This window comes from Neophocaena asiaeorientalis, unplaced genomic scaffold (assembly GCF_003031525.2).
Source record: "Neophocaena asiaeorientalis asiaeorientalis breed wild unplaced genomic scaffold, Neophocaena_asiaeorientalis_V1.1 scaffold169, whole genome shotgun sequence".
Taxonomy (NCBI): Eukaryota; Metazoa; Chordata; class Mammalia; order Artiodactyla; family Phocoenidae; genus Neophocaena; species Neophocaena asiaeorientalis.
Window position 1 is genome coordinate 4,310,194 of NW_020172187.1, and position 23,678 is coordinate 4,333,871.

At 40.8% G+C, this 23,678-nt stretch overlaps 1 protein-coding gene across 1 annotated transcript in view; it reads left to right on the top strand.

The window, feature by feature from the left end:
• The window catches only part of EYS (EGF-like photoreceptor maintenance factor), a 1,631,219-nt gene that overhangs the window by 1,540,217 nt on the left and 67,324 nt on the right, over window positions 1-23,678 (top strand). The window contains 2 exon segments of the mRNA XM_024761621.1: window positions 15,174-15,340; window positions 16,131-16,275. Coding sequence (XP_024617389.1) covers window positions 15,174-15,340; window positions 16,131-16,275 — 312 coding nt within the window.

Consider the following 23,678-nt stretch of genomic DNA (forward strand, 5'->3'; position numbering starts at 1 on the left):
CATCAAAACAGAAAACCCAATCAAAAAATTGACAGAAGACCTAAATAGACATTTCTCCAAAGAAGACATACAAAGAAGATGGCCAAGAGGCAAATGAAAAGATGTTCAACATCACTAATTAGTAGAGAACCGCAAATCAAAACTACAATGAGATATCACCTCACACTAGTCTGAATGGCCATCATCAAAAAATCTACAAACAATAAATTCTGGAGAGGGTGTGGAGAAAGGGAACCCTCCTACACTGTTGGTGGGAGTGTAAATTGTTACAGCCACTATGGGGAACAGTATGGAGGTTCCTTAAAAAACAAAAAATAGAGTTATCATATGATCTAACTATCCCACTCTTGGGCATATATCTGGAGACAAATTTGGTTTGAAAGTATACATGCACCTCCATGGTCATTGTAGTGCTTTTTACAATAGCCAAGACATGGAAGCAACCTAAATGTCCATTGACAGATGAATGGATTAAGAAGATGTGGTACATATATACAATGGAATATTACTCAGCCATAAGAAAGAATGAAATAATGCCATTTACAGCAACGTGGATGGACCTGGAGATTATCATACTAAGTGAAGTAAGTCAGACAGAGAAAGACAAATATCATATGATATCAGTTATAGTGGAATCTAAAAAAAAAAAAAGAACTTATCTACAAAACAGAAACAGACTCACAGACTTAGAGAATGAACTTATGGTTACCAGGGGGAAAGGGTGGTGAGGGGGCATGGAGTGGGAGTTTGGGATTGACATGTACACACTGCTATATTTAAGATATAATAGATAATCAATAAACAAATGAATTACTTTGGAAAATAAATAAATAAATTACTTAAATTAAAATGGGCAGAGGATGTGAACAGACATTTTTCCAAAGGAGACATACAGATGGCCAACAGGCACATCAGTAATTATTGGAGAAATGCAAATCAAAGCTACAATGAGATATCAACTAACACCTGGCAGAAGAACTATTATCAAAAAGACAACAAATAACAAGTGTTTGTGAGGATATGGAAAACAGGGAGCCCTTGTACACTGTTGGTGAGAATGTAAATTGGTGCAGCCACTATGGAAAACAGTATGGAGATCCTCAATAAATAAAAACTAGAGCTACTATATAATTCAGCAATTCCACTACTGAGTATTTATCCAAAGAAAACAAAAATACTTACCAGAAAAATATATGCACCCCTATGTTCATTGCAGAATTATTTATAATACACAATATATGGAAGCAACCTCAGTGCTTATCTATAGATGAATGGATAAAGAAGGTATGTGTGTGTATATACAGACACACATACATACAATGGCATATTACTCAGCCATTAAAACAAAAGAGTGAAATCTTGCCACTTGGGAAAACATGCTTGGACCTAAAGGGTATCATGCTAAGTGAGATAAGTTAGACAGAGAAAGACAAATACTGTATGATTTCACTTAATTGTGGAATCTAAAAAGCAAAACAAAAAAGAAACATAACAAAATGGAAACAGAGTTATAAATACAGGGAACACACAGGTGGTTACCACAGGGGAGGAGGCTCAGGGGAGGAAAGAAATACCAAGGGAGATTAAGAGAAACAAACTTCCAGTTGCAAAATAAATAGTCAAGAGTAGGAAATGTACAGTGTGAGAAATATAGTCAATCACTATGTAATATATTTATTTGGTAACAGATCGTAACTGAACTTATGGTGATCATTTTGAAATGTATACAAACATCGAATCACTATGTTGCATAACAGAATATAATATAGTGTTGTAGGTCAATTATACTTCAAAAACAAAGAAACATTGAAAAAGAGATCAGATTTCCAGTTACCAGAGGTGGGGTGAGAAGGGAGGGGGAATTGGATGAAGGCAGTCAAAAGGTAGAGACTTCCACTTATAAGATAATAAATAGTAGGGATATAATATACAGCAGGATAAATATAATTAACACTGCTGTATATTATTAGAGTATAATTGTTTTACAATGCTGTGTTAGTTTCTGCTTTATAACAAAGTGAATCGGCTATACATATACATATATCCCCATATCTCCTCCCTCTTGTGTCTCCCTCCCACCCTCCCTATCCCACCCCTCTAGCGGGTCACAAAGCACTGAGCTGATCTCCCTGTGCTATGCGGCTTCTTCCCACTAGCTATCTATTTTACATTTGGTAGTGTATATATGTCCATGCCACTCTCTCACTTCATACAAGCTTACCCTTACCCCTCCCGCTGTGTCCTCAAGTCCATTCTCTAAATCTGCATCTTTATTCCTGTCCTGCCCCTAAGTTCATCAGAACCATTATTTTTAGATTCCATATATATGTGTTAGCATACGGTATTTGTTTTTCTCTTTCTGACTTACTTCACTCTGTATGACAGACTCTAGGTCCAATCACCTCACTACAAATAACTCAATTTTGTTTCTCTTTATGGCTGAGTAATATTCCATTGTATATATGTGCCACATCTTCTTTATCCATTCATCTGTTGATGGACACTTCCATATCCTGGCTATGGTAAATAGTGCTGCAATGAACATAGTGGCACATGCCTTTTTTGAATTATGGTTTTCTCAGGGTATATGCCCAGTAGTGGGATTGCTGCGTCATATTGTAGTTCTATTTTTAGCTTTTTAAGTCACCTCCATACTGTTCTCCATAGTGGCTGTATCAATTTACATTCCCACCAACAGTGTAAGAGGGTTCCCTTTTCTACACACCCTCTCCAGCATTCATTGTTTCTAGATGTTTTGATGATGGCCATTCTGACTGGTGTGAGATGATCCCTCATTGCAGTTTTGATTTGTGTTTCTCTAATGATTAGTGATGTTCAGAATCCTTTCATGTGTTTGTTGGCAATCTGTATATCTTCCTTGGAGAAAGATCTATTTAGGTCTTCTGCCCATTTTTGGATTAGTTTTTTTGTTTTATTGACACTGAGCTGCATGAGCGGCTTGTATAATTTGGAGATTAATCCTTTGTCAGTTGCTTCATTTGCAAATATTTTCTCCCATTCTGAGGGTTGTCTTTTCATCTTGTTTATGGTTTCCTTTGCTATGCAAAAGCTTCTAAGTTTCATTAGGTCCCATTTGTTTATTTTTGTTTTTATTTCCATTACTCTACAGGGTGGGTCAAAAAGGATCTTGCTGTGATTTATGTCATAGAGTGTTCTGCCTATATTTTCCTCTAAGTTTTATAGTGTCTGGCATTACATTTAGGTCTCTAATCCATTTTGAGTTTATTTTTGTGTGTTGTGTTAGGGAGTGTTCTAATTTCAATCTTCTATGTGTAGCTGTCCAGTTTTCCCAGCACCACTTATTGAAGAGACTGTCTTTTCTCCATTGTATATTCTTTCCACTTTTATGAAAGATAAGGTGACCATATGTACGTGAGTTTATCTCTGGGAGTTCTATCCTGTTCCATTGATCTATATTTCTGTTTTTGTGCCAGTACCATACTGTCTTGTTTACTGTAGCTTTGTAGTATAGACTGAAGTCAAGGAGCCTGATTCCTGCAGCTCCATTTTTCTTTCTCAGGATTGCTTTGGCTATTCGGGGTCTTTTGTGTTTCCATGCAAATTGTGAAAATTTTTGTTCTACTTCTGTGAAAAATGCCACTGGTAGTTTGATAGTGATCACATTGATCTGTGGATTGCTTTGGGTAGTAGAGTCATTTTCACAATGTTGATTCTTCCAATCCAAAAACATGTTATATCTCTCCATTTGTCTGTATCATCTTTAATTTCTTTAATCAGTGTCTTATAGTTTTCTGCATACAGGTCTTTTGTCTCCTTAGGTAGGCTTATTCCTAGGTATTTTGTTCTTTTTCTTGCTATGGTAAATGGGATTGTTTCCTTAATTTCTCTTTCAGATTTTTCATTGTTAGTGTAGAGCAATGCAAGAGATTTCTGTGCATTAATTTTGGTCCTGCTACTTTACCAAATTATTGATTAGCTCTAGTAGTTTTCTGGTAGCATCTTTAGGATTCTCTATGTATAGTATCATGTCATCTGCAAACAGTGACAGATTTACTTCTTTTTTTTCCAATTTGGATTCCTTTTATTTCTTTTTCTTCTCTGACTACTGTGACTAAAACTTCCAAAACCATGTTGAATAATAGTGGTGAGAGTGGGCAACCTTCTCTTCTTCCTAATATTACAGGAAATGGTTTCAGTTTTTCACCATTGAGAATGATGTTGGCTGTGGGTTTGTCATATTGCCTTTATTATGTTGAGGTAGGTTCCTCTATGCCCACTTTTTGAAGAGTTTTTATCAAAAATGGTGTAGAATATTGTCAAAAACTTTTTCTATATCTATCAAGATTATCATATGGTTTTTATCCATCTATTTTTAATATGGTGTATCACATTGATTGATTTGAGTATAATGAAGAATCCTTATATTCCTGGGACAAACCATATTTGGTAATAATGTGTGATCCAACAGCACTGTTAGGTTCTGTTTGCTAGCATTCTGTTGAGGATTTTTATATCTGTATTCATCAGTGATATTGGCCTGTAGTTTCTTTTTTTGTGACATCTTTGTCTTGTTTTTGTATCAGGGTTATGGTGGCCTCATAGAATGAGTTTGAAAGTGTTCCTCCCTCCATTACATTCTGGAAGAGTTTGCAAAGGATAGGTGTTAACTTGTCTCTAAATGTTTGATAGAATTCACCTGTGAAGCCATCTAGTCTTGGGCTTTTGTTTGTTGGAAGATTTTTAATCACAGTCTCAATTTCAGTGCTTGTGATTGGGCTGTTCATATTTTCTATTTCTTCCTTGTTCAGTCTTTGAACATTGTGCTTTTCTAAGAATTGGTCCATTTCTTCCAGGTTGTCCATTTTGTTTGGCATATAGTTGAATGTAGTAATCTCTCATGATCCTTTGTATTTCTGCAGTGTCAGTTGTTACTTCTCCATTTTCATTTCTAATCTGTTGATTTGAGTCTTCTCCCTTTTTTCTTGATGAGTCTGGCTAATGGTTTACCAATTTTGTTTATCTTCTCAAAGAACCTGCTTTTACTTTTATTGATCTTTGCTATTGTTTCCTTCGTTTATTTTTCATTTATTTCTGATCTGATCTTTATGATTTCTTTCCTTCTACTAACTTTGTTGGGGTTTTGTTCTTTCTCTAATTGCTTTAGGTGTAAGGTTAAGTTGTTTATTTGAGATTTTTCTTGTTTCTTGAGGTAGGATGGTATTGCTATAAACTTCCCTCTTAGAACTACTTTTGCTGCATCCCATAGGTTTTGGGTCATCGTGTTTTCATTGTCATTGGTTTCTAGGTATTTTTTTATTTCCTCTTGGATTTCTTCAGCAATCTCTTGGTTATTTAGTAACATATGTTTAGCCTTTATGTGTTTGTATTTTTTACAGTTTTTTCCTGTAACTGATATCTCTTCTCAGAGCGTTGTGGTTGGAAAAGATACTTGATATGATTTCATCTTTCTTAAATCTACCAAGGGCTTGATTTGTGATCTAAGATATGATCTATCCTGGAGAGTGTTCCATGAGCACTTGAGAAGAAAGTGTAGTCTGTTGTTTTTGGATGGAATGTCCTATAAATATTAATTAATTCCACCATGTCTAATGTGTCATTTAAAGCTTGTCTTTCCTTATTTTCATTTTTGATGATCCGTCCATTGGTGAAATTGGGGTGCTAAAGTCCCCTACGATGACTGTGTTACTGTTGATTTCCCCTTTTATTGCTGTTAGCATTTGCCTTATATATTGAGGTGGTCCTCTGTTGGGTGCATAAATATTTACAGTTGTTATATCTTCTTCTTGGATTGATCCCTTGATCATTATGTAGTGTCCTTCTTTGTCTCTTGTAATAGTCCTTATTTTATAGTTTATTTTGTCAGATACAAGAAGTGTTACTCCAACTTTCTTTTGATTTCAATTTGCGTGGAATATCTTTTTCCATCCCCCCACTTTGAGTCTCTATGTGTCCCTAGGTCTGAAGTGTGTCTCTTGTAGAGAGCATATATGTGGGTCTTGTTTTTGTATCCATTCAACCAGTCTATATCTTTTGGTGGAGCATTTAATCCATTTACATTTAAGGTAATTATCGATATGTATGTTCCTATTACCATTTTCTTAATTGCTTTGGATTTGTTCTTGTAGGTCTTTTCCTTCTCTTGTGTTTCCCACCTAGAGAATTTCCTTTAGCATTTGTTGTAGTGCTGGTTTGGTGGTGCTGAATTCTCTTAGCTTTTTCTTGTCTGTAAAGGTTTTAATTTCTCCTTCGAACGTGAATGAGGTCTTTGCTGGGTAGAGTAATCTTGGTGTAGGTTTTTCCCTTTCATCACTTTAAGTATATCCTGCCACTCCCTTCTACCACAGAGTTTCTGCTGAAAGATCAGATGTTAACCTTACAGGGATTCCCTTGTATGTTAGTTGTTGCTTTTCCCTTGCTGCTTTTAATATTTTTTCTTTGTATTTAATTTTTGATAGTTTGATTAATATGTGTCTTGGCGTGTTTCTCCTTGGCTTTATCCTGTATGGGACTCTCTGTGCTTCCTGGACTTGACTGACTATTTTGTTTCCCTTGTTACGGAAGTTTTTGACTATAATCTCTTCAAATATTTTCTCAGACCCTTTCTTTTTCTCTTCTTTTTCTGAGATCCCTATAATTTGAATGTTGCTGCATTTAATGTTGGATATGAGAATTGTCCTCAATTCTTTTCATTCTTTTTCTTTATTCTGCTCTCTGGTAGTTATTTCCACTCTTCTATCTTCCAGGTCATTTATCCACTCTTCTGCCTCAGTTAATCTGCTACTGATTTCTCCTCGAGTATATTTAATTTCATTTATTGTGTTGTTCATCATTGTTTGTTTACTCTTTTGTTCTTCTAGGCCCTTGTTAAATATTTCTTCTATTTTCTCCATTCTGTTTCCAAGATCATCTTTACTATCATTACTCTGAATTCCTTTCAGGTAGACTCCCTATTTCCTCTTCACTTGTTTGGTCTGGTGGGTTTTTACCTTGCTCCTTCTTCTGCTGCATATTTCTCTGTCTTCTCATTTTGGTTAACTTACTGTGTTTGGGTCTCCTTTTCTCAGGCTGCACGCTTGTAATTCCTGTTATTTTTGGTGTCTGCTCCCAGTGGGTGAGGTTGGTTCAATGTTTGTGTAGGCTTCCTATTGGGGAGGACTGGTGCCTGTGTTCTGGTGGGTGGGGCTGGACCTTGTCCTTCTGCTGTGCAGGGCCACATCCAGTGTTGCTTTTGGGGTGTCTGTGAACTTAGTATGACTTTGGGCAGCCTCTCTGCTAATGGGTGGGGTTGTGTTCCTGTCTTACTAGTTGTTTGCCATGGGGCATCCCACAATGGCCTTGCTGGCCGTTGGGTGGAGCTGGGTCTCAGTGTTGAGATAGAGATCTCTGAGAGAGCACTCAACAATTAATATTATGTGGGGCCAGGCGGTCTCTGGTTGTCCAGTGTCCTGGACTTAGTTCTCCCACCTTGGAGGCTCAGGCCCAACATCCAGCCAGAGCACCAAGACCCTGCCAGCCACACGGCTCAGAAGAAAAGGAAGAAAACAAAATACACAGATAGAACCCCAAACAGATGGTAAAAGCAAAACTAAACAGACAAAATCACACAAAGAAACATAGACACACACACACAGTCATAAAAGGAAAAAACAACAAAACAAAACAAAACTGAAAAAAAAGAAAAGAGAAAGAACAGACAGAACCCTAGGACAAATGGTAAAAGCCAACCTAAACAGACAAAATCACACAAATAAACATACACACAAACACTCACAAAAAGAGAAAAATGAAAAAAAAAATGGAAGAGAGCAGCCAAACCAATAAACAAATCCACCAATGAAAACAAGCACTGAAAACTAAATTAAGATAAACATAAGATGAGAAACAAATCAGATGCAGAAAACAAACCCCAAGTCTGCGGTTGCTCCCAAAGTCCACTGTCTCAATTTTGGGAACATTCATTGTCTATTCAGGTATTCCACAGATGCAGGGAATGTCAAGTTGATTGCAGGCATTTAATCCGCTGCTTCTGAGGCTGCACAGAGAAATTTTCCTTTCTCTTCTTTGTTCACACAGCTCTTGAGGTTCAGCATTTTTTGGCCCTACCTTTGCATGTAGGTCGCCCTCAGGCATCTGTTCCCCGCACCAGACAGGAGGGAGTTAAAGCAGCAGCTGATTAGGACTCCCTTGCTCACTGAGGTTGGGGGGGAGGGAGGGGTTTGGTAGTCATAATTGGAATGTGGGGCGAGCCTATGGTGGCAGAGGCTGGCGTGATGTTGCAACAGCCTAAGGCACACCGTGTGCTCTCCTGGGGAAGTTGTCCTTGGATCATGGGACCCTGGCGGTGATGGGCTGTACAGGCTCCTGGGAGGGGAGGTGTGGATAGTGACCTGTGCTTGCACACAGGTTTCTTGGTGACTGCAGCAGCAGCCTTAATGTCTCGTGTCCATGCTGATAGCCTCAGCTCACACGCATCTCTGGAGCTCGTTTAGGTGATGCTCTGAATTCCCTCTCCTCGTATATCCCTAAACAGTGGTCTGTTGCCTCTCTGGCAGGTCCAGTCTTTTTCCCAGACTCCCTCCTGACTAGCTGTGGTGCCCTAGTCCCCTTCAGGCTGTCTTCACAGAGCCAACCCCAGTCCTCTCCCTGGGATCTGATCTCTGAATTCTGAGCCTCAGCTCCCAGCCCCCACCTGCCCTGGAGGTTGAGCAGACAAGCCTCTCAGGCTGGTGAGTGCTGGTCGGCACTGATCCTCTGTGCGGGAATCTCCCCACTTTGCCGTCTGCACCCCTGTTGCTGTGCTTTCCTCTGTGGCTCCAAAGCTTCCCCCTGCCTACCTCCCCATCTCTGCCAGTGAAGGGGCTTCCTAGCATGTGGAAACTTTTCCTCCTTCACAGCTCCCTCCCAGAGGTGCAGGTCCCATCTCTACTCTTTTGTCTCTGTTTTTTCATTTTTCTTTTGCCCTACACAGGCACATGGGGATTTTCTTGCCTTTTTGGAAGTCTGATGTCTTCTGCTAACGTTCAGTAGGTGTTCTGAAGGAGCCGTTCCACATGTAGACGTATTCTTGATGTATTTGTGAGGAGGAAGGTGATCTCCACATCGTACTACCCCGCCATCTTGAAGATCTCTCTCCTACACATAAAAGTAGTTAAGAGAATGAATCCTAAGAGTTCTCATCACAAGGATAAATTTTTTTCTATTTCTTTAATGTTATATCTACATGACATGATGAATATTCACAAATTTAGTGTAATCATTTCATGATGTATGTAAGTCAAATCAGTATGCTGTACACCTTAAACTTATACAGTGCTGTATGCCAATTAGATCTCAATAAAACTGGAAGAAAAACATTTTATGTTATTGCTAGAAGCAATCCTATGAAGCATTAGTATTACCATTCCCATTTTTCAAAAGAGAGGTATGAGGAAGTGAGCAGTTAGAAGTTAAATTAGCAAAGAGGCCAAGATTAAACACTCCTCTCCTTGTGGTACCTGGGACTCAGCTTACCTCTTTTGGTTCCAACCCCATCATTTTTATCAAGGTAAATTACATTTAATACATTATAATAGTTTACCATATTGGAAGAATAGTTTGAAGAAATCATAACAAGTCATGTCCACTCTTTCTCTACTAATAAATCAAAATTTCATCCCAAATAAAACACTTCAGAAAGATTTCTTTTTTTCCTATTGGACTTAAAAGATTGTTGAATCAGCTGAGTGAGGATGATCACGTTTCTGTGTTGTTAAAAGTCACAATATTTACCTTTAGATTACCTGGTGAGGGCTGAAATACACGAGGCTTCCACTGCACTCTCTATATGAATCTTTTCTCCCAAATGCTCCCTCAGAACGATCCGAGGAACAGCCCTCTAAATAGTCCTGAATCCCACACAGGGCACCTGAGAGTGGCTTCTGCCTCTTCCTGGGCCATGAGATCTGTTTCTGGGGTGTCCTTTCAAGCAGAGCACATGAAAGCACATGCCTGTCATGTTCATGGTTTATAGCATCCCATGATTGACCTGCATCAGTGGGAGGAACGGCAGGACATGTGCCCCCAGGAATTCTCTCCCATGCACAGGTCTGAGTTAGTGCTTTTATCCATGTTTTATTCTTCCTTTTGAGGACTTAATGAATCAATGGCTCCAGCTACTAGCTACTCTTCACCAGGCCTTCTTTCCAGGTGAAGCTAATTAGACCATCTCTAATTACCGTTACTTAGTTTGCATGTTTCTTCTGGTAAGAACTCCACTAGAATTACCCTAAGGCAGAAAGGATTGTTGCACTGTTCTGCCTATTTTCCCTCTCTGTTTTGTATCTCTCTTTTTCCTTCAGGTCAAACTGACCTGCACCATTTTTCCTGGGCTTACTATTGGAAGCCTTTTATACCCTTCCTCCCTCCTATATAATAGATTTCCCCTTCCTGTCCATGCCTGTGGATTAAATCATTGTTGGTGGGAATGTAAATTGATACAGCCACTATGGAGAACAGTATGGAGGTTCCTTAAAAAACTAAAAATAGAACTACCATATGACTCAGCAATCCCAGTACTTGGCATATACCCTGAGAAAACCATAATTCAAAAAAGGCATTTGCCACTATGTTCATTGCAGCATTATTTACCATAGCCAGGATATGGAAGTGTCCATCAACAGATGAATGGATAAAGAAGATGTGGCACACATATACAATGGAATATTACTCAGCCATAAAGAGAAACAAAATTGAGTTATTTGTAGTGAGGTGATTGGAACTAGAGTCTGTCATACAGAGTGAAGTAAGTCAGAAAGAGAAAAACAAATACCATATGCTAACACATATGTATGGAATCTAAAAAAAAAAAAAAGGGGCATGAAGAACCTAGGGGCAAGACAGGAAGAAAGATGTAGACCTACTAGAGAATGGACTTGAGGATATGGGGAGGGGGAAGGGTAAGCTGGGACAAAGTGAGAGAGTGGCATGGACATATATATACTACCAAACGTAAAATAGATAGCTAGTGGGAAGCTGCCACATAGCACAGGGAGATCACTCAGTGCTTTGGGTCCACCTAGAGGGGTGGGATAGGGGGGGTGGGAGGAAGGAAGATGCAAGAGGGAAGAGATATGGGGATATATGTATATGTATAACTGATTCACTTTGTTATAAAGCAGAAACTGACACACCATTGTAAAGCAATTATACTCCAATAAAGATGTTAAAAAAAAAAAAAAAAAAAGAAGGTCCAGCGAGGTTGGAGAACCACTGATATAAATAGTAGAAGAAACAAACCACAAACAAACAAATCCAATAAAGTCTTCTAAATAATTTAGGGAACAAAATGCCATAAACTTAATTATAACCACATGCCTATGACACAAGTGTTTTATTTTCCTTCCCAAGATTTTAAACAATATATTTAGAATCTATGACCTTCACCACCATCATCCCTAGTGCACCACACACTTCTAAGGACCATATGAGAAGGTTCGAGTGACCTGGCAACTCTTTGTCTCAACCTCTTTGGTCTTTTCTTCCAAAATGTCATGGCAGCATCCTTCACTTTGTTTCCATTCTCCATCATCGTTGCCCTCACCACTATCCCTCTCCTCACCTAGATGAAGCTCTTGCTTCCATTCCACTGGCCTCTGCCTGTGATGAGGCCAGATGCTATTCTGGCCTCAGCATCTCATCTTCACCCATGAAATTTCCTCTAACCAGTATCATGAGTTGTTATAATGTTAATTACAACTCACCATAACACAACCCCTTCAAAGCTCTCTGCTTAATAGGATTTATGGAACTGAGTTACATCTCTTCTTCCTAGCCAGAAAGAGACCAAATTTGTGTTGGTTTTTTTCTGTACATTCTAAAAGGATTTTTATTCACTTCCTAGATCTTGTTACTCTTAACTGCTCTTCATCTAAAGTTAACTCCCATCGTTCCTTCCTCCCTCTTTTACCACTTGCAGCATAATTACTCTAATTCCTTCCTTCTCATCACCAGCTCCTAAGTACATCCCAGTTTTGGGGGAATTCTGTTCTCATGAGACGTCACAAACACTACATATGAACGGGGTGGCAAGAAACAACAAACATGCATGTTGTGTGTGTATTGCCTGTGTTCCAGCTTATGTTCTGTTGTCTCATGGACATTTTCACAGCACAGTTCAAAGAATTTCAAGAAGTGACAGTGGAGCATTAAATCAAGCCCTTCTGAACACAAAGCCCTGTGTGACAGCACAGGTCACATGCCCCAACCCTCCTAAATTTATTAACATCCGTCAGGCTTCATAAACAGATGGGAAGCCTATTAAAAAAAGAAATATTTCCAGAACCTAGCTTCAAAGATTCTCATACAAGTCGTATAAGGTAGCTTCTAGAATCTGTATTTTTGATAAGCTCCCTGAGTGATCGTGATGGACTTCCTGGTTTGCAAAACACCACCTCAGAGCAATTCGAAGTCCCTAAAATACTGTTCACCTTCCCAGCACCAGCCCTGGTAGTCAGCTGCTTCTCTTTCCTTATCTACTCTGTCGTCACCACCAGGGTGCTGAGGGGAGGTCCAGATTAGGAGTGGCAGAGGCAACCCTAATAGACCCATGGCTTGCAGATACAATGCTGTCATCTGCTTCATGGTCTGATTTGCTCCCTGGCTCTCCTTATCCCTGCCTCCTAGTGCATCTCCACGTCTACACCCTGGGATGTGTCTGTGGGCAGAAGCATCTATAAACTAGAGTCAGCCTCCTTTCCCAGACCCTCCTTTCCAGGCTCCGGCCATTCCCCACCCCCCAGCTCTGTAAACCAGACTCTTCAGAACCGCCCCCAACTCCTCCCTCTTTCTCAACTCTTCACTCCAAATGGACCCATCCTTTCAAAGTTTCTTTCCAAATCACACACAAATTCCTCCCCTTTTTTCTGTCCCCTCTGCCACTGCCTTGATCTATTTGGACGTTAATCTTTCCTCTCCTGAGTCACTTAGATGACCTTCCAATGAGGTTCACTATCTGCCTCTGAGTTCTATCTGCACCTCTGCTATGAGAGTCCTCTAAAGGCCATATCTAATGTAATTCTCTCATTCAAAATCCTTTCATGGCTCCTGTAAAAAAAAGAGTCTCCAGTAAAGTATTTAAACCATTCACTGCAGTATAAGAGGCCCTTAAGTACATGTCTCTTTCCCGCACATACACTTAACGCCATCCCCACCCAGCTCCCGGAAGCTCCCTAAGGACACCATGTCCTTGCCCCTCCTGGGGTTTTGCAAAGTTATTTCCTCAGCCTCGAACATCCGTCTTCTCACCCACCTAGCAAATTCTTTTGGGTCGTTTTATGGGTTAGCTCAGAAGCCAATTCAAAATCACCTCCTTGTAACTGCCCTAACCTTCTCCCCATACTGTTACAAATGACTGTCCCCGATGCCCTGCTGCTTCTTCTCCACTTCCCATGGCACCTGAGCCAACTCTGTGAGGACTTTGAGGGTAAAGTTGTTTCTGGCATGAAATGGGCTGCCAGGGACTCAGAACAGAGGAATGGCAACAGGTCGGGAAGGAAAGAAGGGTGAGGCTCAGGTAGATCTGCTTTCCCACCACCAGCTCAGTCCACAGAACACCGTCTCCGTCCCAACATCCTGAACAATTTGCAAAGACGATTCAGATGCCACTAAAATCTCTCAAAGAGCCCCATTCGCAGTCACAGGAGGACCCTGCTGTCCCCTTCTCTCCCCCACCCTTTTCCCGTCTGCACTCCAAAACCTTCCTGAGACATTGCCTCCAGCCTCTAGGGGTGCTTTCTCTCCTTTCTAACTGCCTTCCTGAATGTATGCTTTCCCCTGGGAGTTCTCCCTATTTTAAATTCTCAGCCCAGCTAACCTGCCACAGCACTGCAGGTGGGAAGAAATCACCAGAGAGACAGAGAGAGATTTGCTGGAAGTTCCCGACATGCTTAACAACGGCTCTCACATAAGGCGCTTCCAAAATATCCCAGCTCAGGGTTCACAGCAGACCCATGAAAAAGGCAGTGGCAGAGTTCAAGCATCTCTAAGTAACACTTCAGCCTTCTGCTTTCAAGTGCTTTAGGAAACCCACCTCCTTACATTATCTGGAAACGGCAGCCCTGCAGATTTTTTCCTCTCCTTTACCTTTATCAGCCTAACAACCAAGAGAAGCCGAGGAAGCAGACAAGGTATCACCCTTAGAAATGCAGAGGGGTGCTGTACACACCCAAATTTGCCCACATCCAAGGACTCACTTCTGCTTTTTGCCCTGTGATTAAACTTCTTACTTCTATGGGGTCCTTATTCTTCCCCCAAGCAGAAGTCCTTGCCTCAATTCTATGACCAGCAAGCTTCAGTTTTAAGGTCCACAAACACACCTTTGAGAAACAGGGTGATGTATTTTCTCTATGCTGTCCATAGACCTCTTGCCCCCATCAATCTCTAGAAGCTCTGCCTTAACCTATGTGTGTACTGCCCATCTGCAAGTACCCACACCACTGACCATCCCAGACATTCCTAAAGCCACCAAACCTACTTCCAGGATCTTCCCTTAGTGCCCGATGCCAGGACTCTCCCAACCACCTGCCCTTCCCCATGGGTCCCTATGAGCTGCATCCTGAGTGTTCGGGGTTCTGCAACTCGGTGTGATGCATGAATGGCCCTGGACTAGGGCAGGGAGAGGGCAAATAGGGAATGCAGAAAGAGCCAGCCTTGAACTAGTCATGGGGGTGTGGTTGAGAGCTTTTGCAACAGAACAATTGGAACACACTCCGCAACTATAGAAAGAAATCTTCTTTATACTCACCTCAAACCACAGAGAGAAATTCAAAGCTGATGCTAGGTTAGCTCAATCATTTGAATCTCGTTCAGTACCAAAGCAGTTTTTTACTCCACTGTGAAGTTCTAATTATGCTGAAGTACATACTTAATTTCATTTAGACAAGAAGGACATTTTAATTCCCACTTTTTAGTTATTGAGCATTCCTCCGGGTTGACCAGAACCCTCATGCTCAGACAGAGTCTGTGGGTTTGGATAACAATATGCAGTTCCACACACACCTGAGTGCAGATGAGAAGTTACGTGTGGGTTATAACTCACTGTTCGGGTCTGTGACTCAGAGCCAGAGGGTGAAGAAGCTGCCTAGCCTCCTGGGTTTCCTCTCAGTGGGCCTTCCCTCTGCCTTTTCTCCTTCCAGGGCTGAGTGGTGATGACTTCCTGGCCGTGGGTCTGCGCAGCGGCCGCGTGGTTTACAGTTACAACCTGGGATCTGGCACAGCAAGTGTCAGCAGCGATCCCCTCGATCTGAGCCATGGGATCCACACGGTCCTTCTGGGGAGGTCCTTCCGAGCAGGCTGGCTGAAGGTAAAGGGTCATCCCTCCATCTGTCCCACAATCTTACTGCGTGCTGCTCTATTATCAGATCTGTGCTGAGGGACAGAGGTGAAAGAGCCGGGCCACCTGCCCCCATGAATTTCACAGACTAGCACACAAAACAGAAGACTAGGGGTGTTGCAGTTAAGTGGTGTGGGGATAAATTAGAGGATGACTAACATAAACAAGGTGAGAGAGAAGATTCAGGGAATGCTTCTCAAAAGAGGTGACACTGGCGTAAATAGCAGTTCGGAAAAAGAAGCATGGCGAGCGTGGGCTTAAGGAACATCAGTAGTTCTTGGTGGTTTTCAGGCGAGGGAAGTGAAAGGTGTGGCTGGAGAAAGACAAGGTCTGTATCATCAAAGGACTTATCTAAATAGTTTAGATTTGCATCTGGAGAGCTACCAAGAAATTTAAGAAGGGGGCTGGGTGCCGTGGTCAGTTTCCATTTGCTGATAAATGACTGGTGGTCATTTGAGAACAGATATGAGAGGGAGGTAAGGCCAGATGGAGGAGGCCCAACGGGCTGCCAGCTCCTAATCTTTGAAGAACTGTGATGTTGATTGAGATGCAGAACCATGACTGCTAGCTATATCATAGTAACAGACACCAGTGAAGAAGCAGAGAATTAAGTGGTAAAGTGTTTATGAGTTCTTCAAAATTCAGGTGTGTGTAAGTGTTCATGCCAAGTTAATGGGAAATAACGAAAGAGTATCTTAACAGTTCACCCTGGGGAATCAATTTCTTTTTTAATAAGCTTTGAATTTTTTTCCTTTTGAAGGTAGATGATCAGCAAAATAAATCCATCATCTCTCCAGGAAAACTGGTTGGTCTCAATGTCTTCAGTCAGTTTTATGTAGGTGGCTACAGTGAATACACTCCAGATCTCCTACCGAATGGAGCCGATTTTAAAAATGGCTTTCAAGGTAAGACATGGACGGATTTTACACTATACCTACTTGTCTCACAAAATTTGAGAAAAAAAAATTTTTTTTAAGAGTATATTTCTAGTTCTAAAACCAGCAGTGAGGATTGCTTTCTAATCAGACTTGATCAGCTAGATTTTAATGGAAAACATTCATTCACTGTTTATTAATCACTTAACTACCTATGTACTAGGTGTTAGGGTGTTTCAGTGAACAAAACTAGGATTCCTGCACTCGTGAATTTACATTCCAGTTGGATAAAGGCGGGAACAGACAATAAACACTAAATATAGTAAATAAATAAATTATATAGTAGTATAAGGTAATAAATTATGTGGGGGGGAAAGGACAAGTAGAGCATGATATGGGGGGTCAGGATTGTGGGTCATTTTTGCGGTACATGGGCCTCTTACTGTTGTGGCCTCTCCCGTTGCAGAGCACAGGCTCCAGACGTGCAGGCCCAGCGGCCATGGCTCACGGGTCCAGCCGCTCCGCGGCATGTGGAATCCTCCCGGACCAGGGCACGAACCCGTGTCCCCTGCATCGGCAGGTGGACTCTCAACCACTGCACCACCAGGGAAGCCCTGTGTGTCATTTTTATATAGGGTGCTTTTTAATATAGAGTAAGTAGGGTAGACCTCATGGAGTCACAGTAAAAATTGAAACTCCATCTATCTTTGGAATGTACTTGATATAAAAGATGATGGACAGATGGCTGCCACCTATCCACACCACAAAGATATGGCCCACGGAGGTCACCAGAGGCCAAGGGGATTAAGAGAAAACACCACACTTGGACAATCATATTGCCATAGCCTGTCTCCTGTGTTCAAAAAGGAACATAGACTCAGACCTTCCCTATAAAGCTGATTCATAGTGGAGTTATCACATAAAGGCATGTTTTGAATTGTTATAATAATACATTTGGTGAAAATAAGCTTTTTGGTGGCACCTAGCCCCAGAATATTTGGCCAGGGGGCTGCTCGTTGTAGTGTCCTAAGCCACTCACCCATGGCCAGACTACTGTCCATCAGGAGCCCAGGTTTAGGGACCAAGATGTGATGCATTTGGGCACTTGAGATCTCTGGCTGCCTGGCAACCCCATTCTCCCCACCCCCACTGACTTCTGCCTAAACACAGATGCAGGATGCCATGTACTTGAAACATGAAAACAACACAGTTAATCCAACATAATACAAGGTCGGTTTCCAGTAAAACTAGTTCATTCTGCCAAGGCTCTCAAAGAAACTTTTTCTTTGAATATATAATCCGTGCTGATTCTCAGAAGATTGTCTTAAAGAATAGTTTAAAGCATATTAAGGCTCTATGCTCAATGCTCAACAGTTCTTTCACTGCAGGAGATCATCTGAAGGGCAAAACAAATCAATGAGTTTTTAAAACATTATATTCAAAGAAAAGAATGGGTAAATTTATAAATGTGAAAGAAAGCACATCTTCCACTCAATGAAACAGAGACCTTGTTGGGGGTCATCAAAAACTGTTGTCATTTGTTCCCACACACATTTCTTCTGTAAATATTCTGGATATAATCAAGCATACGAGTGTGGATTCTGGAACCCAACTGTCTGGATATGTGTCCCCTCTGCCACCTACAAGCTCCATGACGCTGGTGAGTCAACCAACCTCCTCGTGACTCACTGTGCCTCAGCTGTAAAATGGGACAATCACAGCACTTCTCTAGTTCCAAGAGTGAGCTAACGGAGAGAGAGCACAGAGCTTAGAGCTCTCAGTAAGTTAGCAACGATGATGGTGCCAGTGGTAGGAGGAGACCCAGCTCCAGTCAAACATTTGCTCCTCTTTCTCTGCCTCACAGACGTGGCTCTGGCTCTAGTCACGCTGCCTTCAGATCCAGGCTCTGCCAGGTAATAGCTGTGTGACTTTTAGCCTGTTATTTATACTCTCTATGCCTCCATTTTCTCCTCTGTAAAAAAAAAAAAAAAAAAAACCTACACCATAGGGTGCTTGTAAGTTAATCAATTAAGTAAAATAATTATGTTAAGTGCTTATACCAGAAACCAGTACATGATAAACACAATAAATGTTAGCTATTAGTGGTATTCCATCCTACTGTCAGAGGACTTGAAGCTTTCAAAGTTATCAAAGTCTAACATTTCCTGGTTTCCTGTTGTCTTGTTTTCTTCCCCTTCAATTAGGAACTTTCCTTCACATCTTGTTAACAAGAACAAAGACTGGCTTTCGTCAATACCTGTCATTTTCTCCTTAAGTCTGTTAATGAGCCTACACTCAGCACATAAACAGCTGGCCCTTCTTCTGACAGAAATAACTACATTGACAGGTCTGGAAGCATGCCAAGCTTCTTAGGATGAAAATCTTGGGCGGGTGTTCTTGGAATTGCCACTTAATCCACAGTCTTATGGAAACTCCCGGACCTTAGCTTAGCCCTTAATTTTATCATTTGTCTCTTGAACCCTTCCTCAATGCCTGCACCTCCTCCATCATAAACTAGCCATTATTATGTACTACAAATTATAGACAAGTAATACCACCCTATCATCATGACCAGATCACAACTGTACTATAAACCTGATTCCCCAGAGCTGATCTCACTGGCTTTAAAGAGTGATACAAGGTGACTTTAAAATATAGATTTCTGGACCCTGCTTAAGTGAAATCTCTATGATGAGGGTCTAAAAATTTGCATTTCAATGAGCCTCCCCAGATTTGGAAGCCACTATATTAATCAATCATAACAAAGCAAATACAAAGTTTTATGGAAGAATTTAATAATTAGGTTAAGATTATCACATTTGTCTTTAGAATGATGATTAAATCACACACAGTAAAAGAATATCTGACCTAGGTTTTCACATTTCTCTAAACACTCCAGATACATAAATCTAATCCAGAAGTTCTCAGTCTAAAATACAAATTCTTTCTGTTGATCAAGCCCTTTTGCTTTTGTTCTGGAAATGTTTTTAATGAGCCATTATTCTCCCTATAGCCTTTCATGTTCATGAAGAGGTTATTTAACCCTTCTCCAGATTAAAAAATCTACATATGCCAGGCACAGAGGGTCTTACTGTTTTCCTGTCCTAATAAGAGGGATTCTTCCCTCTTCCCTAAAGACATAGGGTTCTCAGGCTGAGGTTCATGGATGAGATTCAGTGTGTCTCAGTCTCCTGAAATCACACACACAATTGTGTGTGCATTTTTCTGGAGAGGAGAACCATAGCTTTCATCAGTGTTCTAAGATCTGTTACTTTCACCATCAGACCTATTTAATTCTGATGTAGAATTAAAAATTACTTTTGACTAGTATGAACATGGGGGAATCTATTATCCTATCTATCGATTATTCCAGTGTCACAGCAGCTAGTGTTCATTGATACAGGGATTATTAAACATTACTCAACTGAGTAGTGTGGACATAAAATAGATTCAGATTTATTGACAATGCTGTAAAGATGTTATTCCAGCCCGAAAATGCCCCATACCATTAGTACATGCAGTTTCTGGCTGTTTCAACTTTTCTTTTTCTGTCTCTGTCTGTCTGTCCCTCTCTCTCTCTTTTTTAATTCCATGAGATTTTTCAAACTAGAGCCCATAAGAGAAGAGTAATGAGTTCACTGCAATAATTTACAAATTCTCTTACTGTCAGAGAAAAAGCTATCACTTATTTTGAACTTCACCAGTCTTTCCAATATCATAGCTCCAAAAGTCTTTTTCATACCCACTTTATCACATGCAAGATATAGACATGGAATACCTGGTGCATGGTACTATACTAAGCAGATTATGTTTAATCTGCTGTATAAATAGGAATGAAATTATACAATATATATTCTACAAATGGCTTCCACTGTAATTGCCTTTACTCTGTATCTTATGTTGACTGACATGAAGCATCTCTCTATGAAATAAACACATATAACTATTAGTGTTAGCCAAATGTTTCTCTAAATATAACAATGCTACATTTTTAGCCAAAAACATATTTTAGCAGTTCCTCATAACGAAAGTATTTTAGTTATTCATATAAAAGAGAAATTGTTTTAAATGAACACTTCAGACATTAATACATATTACAGTCATTTAAACAAAGCTTTTTTCAGAGTATGATTATAAAAACTACAAAAACTTAATATTAGCATCCCACAATCTTTGCTGAAAGGAAATATTTTTTAATAAAGGAAATAGTGAATTTGTGAGAGTGTGGAAGGGAATACAAGACCTACATATTGCCAGCATTATACCACGAGTTCATGTATATTTTCTTACTCCTCTTAACTCATGGAGTAGTTATATTTGTTCTCATTTTAAAGGTGGAAAAATTGACAGTTAGATTTGGGTCATCTAGCCATTATGTGACAGAGATTGTAATTGAACCCAGAGCCACCTGACTCCATCCTCTACCTACATTTTTGCTCTGAGTGCATTTCACTCTTCAAAAAGCAAATTTTACATTCCACATATAAGTAAGATCATACATTATATGTGTGGAAAAGAACTTTCTAAGGATACATACAAAGGTAAATCCCTGAGAGAAAAAAAGAGAAATGTGACAACATAAGTATTATAAACTTCTCCACATAAAAATAAAAAAGAAAACACCATAAGCATAATTAAATAGCAAATATTAAACTGGAGTAAGTATTTACAATATGTGACAAACAGCTAATGTGCTCGTTATATAAAAAGGTCTTTCAAATACGTGTTTAACAGGGTATAGACAAAAGGTAGATAGAGAAAAACAGTAAATAATAAGCAACTTAAAGGGAAAATTATAAATGACAAATCATTGAAAGGCTTTCAACCCTAATTAAAAATAGCAAAAGGAGAGGACTTTCAAGATGGCATAGGAGTAAGATATGGAGATCACCTTCCTCCCCACAAATACATCAGAAAAAATATCTACATGTGAAACAACTCTTACAGAAGACCTACTGAATGCTGGCAGAAGACCTCAGACTTTCCAAAAGCCAAGAAACTCCCCATGTACCTGGGTATGGCAAAAGAAAAAACAGAGACAAAAGAATAGGGATGGGACCTGCACTGCTGGGAGAGAGCTTTGAAGGAGGAAAAGTTTCCATACACTAGGAAGCCCCTTCATTGGTGGAAACGGGGGACGTGGGGAGAAAGCTTCAGAGCCACAGAGGAGCCCACAGCAACAGGGGTGCAGAGGGCAAAGCAGAGAGATCCCTGCACAGAGGATCAGTGCCAACCAGCACTCACCAGCCTGAGAGGCTTGTCTGCTCACCTGCCAGGGCAGGTGGGGACTGGGAGCTGAGGCTCCGGTTTCGGAGGTCAGACACCAGGGAGAGGACTGAGGTTGTCTGTGTCAACACAGCCTGAAAGGAGTTAGTGCACTACAGCTAGCTGGGAGGGAGTCTGAGAAAAAGTCTGGACCTGCCAGAGAGGCAAGAGACCATTGTTTCAGGGTGCACGAGGAGAGGGGATTCAGAGCACCACCTAAACAAGCTCCAGAGATGGGCACAAGCTGCCACTATCGGTGTGAACACCAGAGATGGGCATGAGACACTAAGGCTGCTGCTGCAGCCACCAAGAAGCCTGTGTGCAAGCACAGGTCACTATCCACACCTCCCCTCCCAGGAGCCTGGTCAGCCCGCCACTGCCAGGGTCCTGTGATCCAGGAACAAATTCCCTGGGGGAAAACACAGCTGTTGCAATGTCATGCCAGCCTATGCTGCCGCAGCCTCACCCTGCATTCCAATTATGACTACCGTACCCCTCCCTCCCCCTGGCCTGAATGAGCAAGAGCCCGCTAATCAGCCGCTGCTTTAACCCCATCCTGTCTGGGTGGGAACAGATGCCTGAGGGAAACCTACACACAGAGCTGGGGCCAAATCCAAAGCTCAACCCCAGGAGGTGTGCGAACAAAGAAGAAAAAGGGAAATTTCTCCCAGCAGCCTCAGGAGCAGTGAATTAAAACCCCACAATCAACTTGATGTACCCTGCATCTGTGGAATACATGAATAGACAACGAATCATCCCAAATTGAGGAGGTGGACTTTGGGAGCAATTGTAGACATGGGGTTTGCTGTCTGCAACTGATTTGTTTCTGATTTTATGTTTATCTTAGGTATAGTGTTTAGCCCTTGTTATCATTGGTGGATTTGTTTATTGGTTTGGTTGCCCTCTTCTTTTTTAAAATTATTTTTATTATTATATATTTTAATTTTAATAATTTTATTTATTTATTTTTCTTTCTTTTTTTCTCCCTTTTCTTCTGAGCCTTGTGACTGGCAAGGTCATGGTGCTCTGGCTTGGTGTCAGGCCTGAGTCTCTGAGGTGGCAGAGCTGAGTTCAGCAAACTAGACCAGCAGAGACCTCCCATCCCCACGTAATATCAATCGGCAAGAGCTCTCCCAGAGATCTCCACCTCAGTGCTAAGGCCCAGCTCCACCCAACAGCCAGCAAGCTCCAGTACTGGATAGCCCAGGCCAAACAACTAGCAAGACAGGAAAACACCCTACCCATTAGCAGAGAGGCTGCCTAAAACCATACTAAGTTCAGAGACACCCCAAATCACAGGACGAGATGTGGTCCTGCCCACCAGAAAGACAAGATCCAGCCCCACCACCAGAACACAGGCACCAGTCTCCTCCACCAGGAAGCCTACACAAGTCACTGAAACAACCTCACCCGCTGGGGGCAGACACCAAAAACAACGGGAACTACAAACCTGCAGCCTGCGAAAAGGAGACCCCAAACACAGTAAATTAAACAAAATGAGAAGGCAGAGAAATATGCAGCAGATGAAGAAGCAAGGTAAAAACCCACCAGATGGACCAAATGAAGAGGAAATAGGCAGTCTACCTGAAAAATAATTCACAGTAATGATAGTAAAGATGATCCCAAACCTTGGAAATAGAATGGAGAAAATACAAGAAAGTTTTAACAAGGAACTAGAAGATTTAAAGAGCAAACAAAAAACGATGAGCAACACAATAAATGAAATTTAAAATTCTCTACAAGGAATCAATAGCAGAAAACCTGAGGCAGAAGAGCTGATAAGTGACCTGGAAGATAAAAGAGATGAAATAACTGCAACAGAGCAGAATAAAGAAAAAAGAACGAGAAGAATTAAGGACACTCTCAGAGACATCTGGGATAACACTAAACACACCAACATTTGAATTAGAGGGGTCTCAGAAGAAGAAGAGGAAAGAAAAGGGACTGAGAAAATATTTGAAGAGGTTATAGTTGAAAACTTCTTTAACATGGGAAAGGAAATAGTAAATCAAGTTCAGGAAGCACAGAGAGTCCCATGCATGATATATCCAAGGAGAAATACACCAAGACATATATTGATCAAATTATCAAAAATTAAGTACAAAGAAAAAATATTAAAAGCAGCAAGGGAAAAGCAAAAAATAACATACAAGGGAATCCCCATAAGG